General features: G+C 37.4%; 1 protein-coding gene across 1 annotated transcript; it reads left to right on the plus strand.

Annotated features, from left to right (window-relative positions):
• The first annotated feature begins 547 nt into the window (after window positions 1-547).
• Window positions 548-6,325, plus strand: LOC144562600 (beta-galactosidase 2-like). Its single transcript, XM_078311799.1, has 18 exons — window positions 548-1,145; window positions 1,242-1,337; window positions 1,453-1,565; window positions 1,676-1,742; window positions 1,828-1,920; window positions 2,167-2,310; window positions 2,418-2,506; window positions 2,599-2,704; window positions 2,791-2,878; window positions 2,959-3,077; window positions 3,164-3,328; window positions 3,720-3,889; window positions 3,992-4,101; window positions 4,224-4,333; window positions 4,414-4,524; window positions 4,622-4,929; window positions 5,230-5,548; window positions 5,762-6,325. Exons 1-18 carry the CDS (start codon window positions 924-926, stop codon window positions 5,870-5,872), a joined length of 2,541 nt encoding a protein of 846 aa, XP_078167925.1. The 5' UTR covers window positions 548-923; the 3' UTR covers window positions 5,873-6,325.
• The last annotated feature ends 463 nt before the right edge of the window (window positions 6,326-6,788 follow it).

The raw sequence follows: 6,788 nt of genomic DNA on the forward strand, positions 1-6,788 counted from the left end.
TTTAAAAAAAAAAAAAAAAAAAGAAACCTACACCGATCCACAGGATCGGTGGAGGGGTATTTTGTTTTGATTTTCTGATTTTCTGTGACATTCTGCGGCAAAGGAATGGTGAAGTGATAAATTGGCTGCACTGATCCTAGGGATCGGTGTAGGATGTGTTTTTTTTGCTCCACCGATCCTAGGGATCGGTGGAGACTAGTTTTCGAAAATTTCAACAGGCTGGACTTGTTCTATTAAATTATTTCAATGCAATTCTATTTTAAAAAAAAAATCGACTCACGGTTGCGACTTGGGAGAGTGACTGAAAGTGCCATTACTATTTTGACGCGCATTCGAGAGTATACGGATTTTCTATTGATATTTACATTGAAGTCGCATATACAACAAAAGAGGTTAACGTGGGGACCATAGAACCGGTCTTGAATTATTGTCAAATGTGTTTACTTCACATAAGATTACAGGATGAATATCCACAAAGAATCCTAGATCCACTTTCTCTCTCAACACCCGGCTTCGCATTTATTATAAATATAGTCTGTTATATACTGAGCCATCCCATCTCTCCAATAAGTTCTCTTTCCCTGCCCGCATATAATCTCTCACACCTTCTCTTAATAAAAAGAGAGGAAAAAAAAAAAAAACTAATATTCGCTTGTCTGTCAGTCACACTTGCTTACGACAAAGGTCCTGTCCAAGGCCTCCTGTCGTGCCACTCCTGGATTCCACTACCCTCTCTCAAGAATAAAAAGCACCAAAGTGAGAGAAAGAGGGAGCGAGAAACAAAAAAAAAGATAAAAGGTACAGAACAAAAAGACCCAGTTGTGTGTAGTGTAGTTACAGTGTACAAGTATAAAGATCCCTAGTGAGAAAAGAAGCAAGGAAAAGGGGGGGCAAGACAGTACTACCTTTTTCTTTTCTTTTTTATGGGCTCAATGGAAGAGGCATCCGTCGCAACTGGTTGCTACGGGAAAGCAAGGAGGAGACTCCCGGCCATGGCGGCCGCACTGTTAGTAGCCTCATTGGTGGCTTCTCAGCTTGTCGCGGTCGCAGCAAATGTGACGTACGACCACAGAGCGATTGTGATAAATGGGCAGCGAAGGATTCTGATCTCTGGATCGATTCACTACCCCAGAAGTACACCCGAGGTATCAATGTCTCTTCTTGATCTGATTTCTCTTTACTCTTTTTTCTTGTAGTCTGATTTTTTTTGGTGTGATGCATGTGCTATTTTTTGGTAAAAGATGTGGCCAGATTTGATACAAAAGGCGAAAGATGGCGGCTTGGATGTGATTCAGACCTATGTTTTTTGGAACGGGCATGAGCCATCTCCTGGCCAGGTATTAAAAGTTAATTTCTTGCTCAATTAATTTCTGAGCTGCACAGGTAATTGGGGGGGACTTATTTTGGTGTTATATTTCTTGTTTAATTATCATTTTTCTGGGTTTGTGGTAGTATTATTTCGAGGGGAGGTATGACCTGGTACACTTCATAAAGTTGATACAACAAGCTGGATTGTATGTGCACCTCCGCATTGGCCCTTATGTCTGTGCTGAATGGAATTTCGGGTAAATTTTTCAAATTCTTATAATTTTTTTGTATTAGTAATGGTCAGCTAATTGGAAAAGTTTTGACGGTTATTATGATTTTGTAAGGCAAATAACTTTTTTGGTTTCAGGGGTTTTCCAGTTTGGCTCAAGTATGTACCTGGTATCAGTTTCAGAACTGATAATGAACCTTTCAAGGCAAGCAACTTGTGCCAACCTTTGCAATTTCCTTATGGTAATATTTTTTCTTAAATCTAATGTCATGAAATCTTTCTCATAAAAGGCGGCAATGGAGACCTTCGCCACAAAAATTGTTGACATGATGAAGACTGAAAGCTTGTTTGAGTGGCAAGGTGGCCCGATAATTATGTCTCAGGTCACATTCATTTCCTATCCATTCATTTTATTTGGTTAATGTCACAAAGGGAAAAAAAATGAAATTCAAATGATGAAAAATAAGGAAGCAATTATTCTATCTAAGTTTAGGTACTATCCAGGCAAAGGGTTCCATTGGAAGTTATCGAAACAGTGTAAACAAATTGACTGAACTAGTGAACTGCCCTATGTAAGTCTGGTTATTTTATTTTTCCGAAGTTTTAACGAAGTTGGTGATATTGTACAGATAGAGAATGAATTTGGCCCGCTGGAGTGGGACCAGGGTGCCCCAGCCAAGGCATATTCATCGTGGGCTGCTAACATGGCAGTCGGGCTCAATACTGGTGTACCATGGATTATGTGCAAACAAGATGATGCCCCGGATCCGGTGGTATGCAATTTTATTTTTTGCATTTTCATTTTATTTCATATTTCTGAATTTTAGTTAACCAGGGTTCTTTCTGTAACTCAACTCTCGGTTTTAATTTTTGAAAACAGATTGACACTTGCAATGGATTCTACTGTGATTATTTCTCTCCCAATAAGCCTTACAAGCCCACTATGTGGACTGAGGCCTGGACAGCATGGTAAATTTTTTTATTTAAATTTGTAAATAAATGTTTTCTTCTGATGTGATAATTGTTGTATATTTATTACTCACTAATTTGTTTTATTTTAGGTATACTGCATTTGGTACACCAGTACCACATCGGCCGGTCCAGGACATGGCATTTGCAGTTGCCAAATTTATTCAAAAGGGGGGATCCTTTGTCAATTATTACATGGTAAAAAAACCAAAAGAACTTGATGAAAAGCCCAACATATTTTTTTCAGTTTTCTCATTGAATCTTTCTTTTCTTTATTGGTGTAGTACCATGGAGGAACAAACTTTGGTCGGACAGCTGGTGGTCCATTTATAGCAACTAGCTATGATTATGATGCTCCCATTGATGAATATGGTACTACATGTCTATAAGTGTGTTTTCTTTACATGATATGTTTTCTTCTATTTATATATTTTATAATTTTCTCTTAATAGGTTTGTTAAGACAGCCAAAATGGGGTCATTTGAAGGATTTGCACCAGGCCGTAAAACTTTGTGAATCTGCACTTGTAGCTGGCGATCCTATGGTGGCATCACTCGGCAATAAGCAACAAGTATCAATCTCTCTTTACTTTTTGTATAATTATAGGATGACTTTGCTGGTATTGACTAATATATGATTATTTCATCTTCAATTCAGTCATCTGTATTTCGATCAAGCAGCGGAGCATGTGCAGCTTTTCTTGCGAATTATGACACAGTTTCTTATGCAAAAGTGGCATTTAATGGAATGCACTATGATCTACCCCCTTGGTCTATTAGCATACTTCCTGATTGTAAAACCACTGTATTTAACACTGCCAGGGTCAGTTATATTGTCTTTTACTCTTTTCTATTAATTCTCTAAATTTTGTTTTATTACTATGTGCAATTCACTTTGCAAGTCAGATCCTTTTGTGTTTATTTTTCTTTTGTGAGTAAAAGAAGGGTTCAAGCCCATTTTTCCTAAATCCATGTTGAAGCTGGGTTTTGAACTTGCTTTTTATATGTTTCTTATATCTTGAATTATTTAATATTAAATTCATGCATTACATAGCTCCATTATAGCTTGAATTTGCATTTGCCTTGAAGTCTGTATTTCCATATGTTCCAGTGAAGTTCCTCAAATACTTTTAAAAGTTATAATGAAATAACTTCTGTCAGTTTTTCTTTGGCTGACCTTTTAACACAAGATCAAATCCATTCAATGTAATTAGGTGGGAGCCCAGACAACACAAATGAGGATGGATCAAGTTGGAGGGTTTGTATGGCAATCTTACAACGAAGAAATAACCTCTACTGATGATGAAGCGTTCTCAACTGATGGATTGCTGGAGCAGATTAATGTCACCAGAGATAGCACTGACTATCTGTGGTACACCACAAAGTAAGTTTTTGAGTATCCCATCATATATTTGGCTAACATACTATTATTATTATAATTTCTTTTAATCTATAATTTTTCTTCTTTTTCATTTTATTATTGTAGTGTGAATATCGACCAAGACGAACAGTTTCTAGTAAATGGGCAGTATCCTTCTTTGACTGTCATGTCAGCTGGCCATTCTTTGCATGTCTTCATTAATGGACAATTAGCAGGTTTGTTTCCTCAGTTCTCATTGAAAACCTAAACACTGCCAGCCTTTAATAACCGGAAAAAATATTTCTGTTATTGCCTAACACAACTAAAACAAAATATCTTATGAAAAATGTTGTTTCAGGGACCGTATATGGTAGTATTGATGATCCAAAACTGACGTACACCGGAAATGCAAAGATGCGGGCTGGTAGCAACAGCATTTCCATCCTGAGTGTTTCTGTTGGACTTCCCGTAAGTCATTTTACTATCAAGTCTTGCAAATCTATACAATTACAGGTTACGAGTCTCTAATACTTTCAAATAATATGTAGAATGTCGGGGAGCATTTTGAAACATGGAATGCCGGGGTTCTTGGTCCAGTGACACTAAACGGCCTTAATGAAGGAAAGCGTGATCTAACATGGCAGAAGTGGACATACCAGGTTTGTACCAGTGGAACTCAATTCCTAAATTAAACCCCATTTCAACCCACCAAATGTAATGTAACAAGCAAAAACTGTTTGTAATATCTATTATCAGGTTGGTTTGAAAGGAGAATCTTTGGACCTCCATTCCCTTACTGGCAGCTCATCAGTAGAATGGGGAGAAGCGGCTCAGCAACAGCCACTGATGTGGTATAAGGCATTCTTCAATGCGCCAGATGGCGACCAGCCATTGGCTCTGGACATGGGATCTATGGGCAAAGGTCAGGTGTGGATTAACGGGCAGAGCATTGGCCGCTACTGGCCCGGTTATAAGGCTTATGGCAACTGCCCGGTTTGTGATTATAAAGGAACTTATGATGAGAAAAAGTGCCAATCTCAGTGTGGTGATTCATCTCAGAAATGGTATGTCAAAATTTGTTTTCCCTTTTGAGGTAATTTTGTGTGCATAATCGGGCCTTGATTAGGCAATTGACTTGAACCTATACCAACTAACCTAAATTTCCTCATTTTCAAAATTTAATCCAGTTTAGCACTATTCGACCCTTGATTTTGCTCAACTGTGCCTCAAAGTACCTACAGTTTTAATATTAAATCTCAACTTATTCACAACAATAGATCTCAAGTGTTCAATCCCATACACTTCAAATAGGACACTATTTTGCCATTATTCATACTAATTATAAGAACAAAATTCTATATTAGGTACCATGTCCCTCGATCCTGGCTAAACCCGACTGGAAACCTAATGGTGGTATTTGAAGAATGGGGAGGTGACCCTACCAGTATTTCTTTGGTCAAAAGAAGTGTTGGAAGTGTTTGTGCCTATGTTACTGAGTGGCAACCTTCAATGAAGAATTGGCACACCAAAGACTATGAGAAATCCAAGGTGCATTTGTCCTGCGATGACGGAAAGAAAATTACCGAAATTAAATTTGCAAGCTATGGCACACCAAATGGCATGTGTGGTACCTATTCAGAAGGAGGCTGCCATGCTCATAAATCTTATAATGCTTTTCAAAAGGTAACAATTGTGTAGAAATTGTGAACATTATTTTTCAAATTTTTAGGACCCATAATTTTCTTTCCTCCAAAAATACTCTCATTCTTCTGCCTTTTTTTTCAAGTTTTAGAAACTACCACCAAAAATTAGCAAAATTCTACAGAAAAAAAGTTCTTGTGATGTACTTGTAATATTTTTGAAGGAATCTAACATATGTTAAAATGTTCTTAACAGAATTGCATGGGCCAGCAATTTTGCGCTGTAAATGTAATTCCAGAGGTTTTTGGTGGAGACCCTTGTCCCGGTACTTTGAAAAGTGTAGCAGTTGAAGCGACTTGTGGCTGAAAGCTTGCGCACAAGACGATTGAAGTTCTATGTATTCTATATAGTCATTCTGCTATGCCTACATATAAAATTTTATACGGCACGTGAAATTGGAGATTCAATTTTTTGGCTTTTGAGAGAAGTGAAAGTTGCGGGAACGTGACACACTCTGACAGAAAGCTGCGAGCTAGCATTAATTTAATCTGTTGAGGTTCTACAATCTTCGAACAAGTGTTTTATAGATGTATATTATTTAGGGTATAAGGGGTGTGAAGGGAGTGCAAATGAGACTCAGATTACAACCTTTTTGGAGTCCATTTGCAAATGCAAATTCTTGGTTTGCATTACATCGATATAAATTCTTCTTCCTCCAAAGGAAAGCTTCTATTTAGTAATGTTAAGAAATGTACATCTTATTGTTGTACCGTCTATGTATTAAGAAATTGGAATTCAATGAATGAATATTTGCATAAAGTATCCTGTTTCTGATTAATGAGAAATTAATATTTGCTTACCTATTTGTTTGTTGTAAAGCTTACAGCACATATTATTTGCTTGCCAATTATCATGATAATCTTGGATTGCAAGAGGTCAAATGCATACAGCTAGAGCTAGTACAACCAGAAGTGGGCCCCACCTTTTTATCAGACACAAATGATAGCAAGTCACAATGAAGTGGGTCCCCACATTTTTAACTTGAGAGAAATATATTTTGTTGCCAACCCAAATGACATAAATCACACGGATGAGAGCTGTTACTAAATTTACCCTAGCATTTTGGTGCACTCGGCTTAACAACAGAGAAGGATTTGCTTTATTTTCTAAATTATAACTACTAACGACTTATGGTTATAGATCGCTGTTTTGTTTCTTCACCAACTATTGCCACTAGAGACCACTGCTTAGTTGTAATTAATCAACTACCTCACATGACCAT

This window comes from Carex rostrata, chromosome 12 (assembly GCF_964058835.1).
Source record: "Carex rostrata chromosome 12, lpCarRost1.2, whole genome shotgun sequence".
Taxonomy (NCBI): domain Eukaryota; kingdom Viridiplantae; phylum Streptophyta; class Magnoliopsida; order Poales; family Cyperaceae; genus Carex; species Carex rostrata.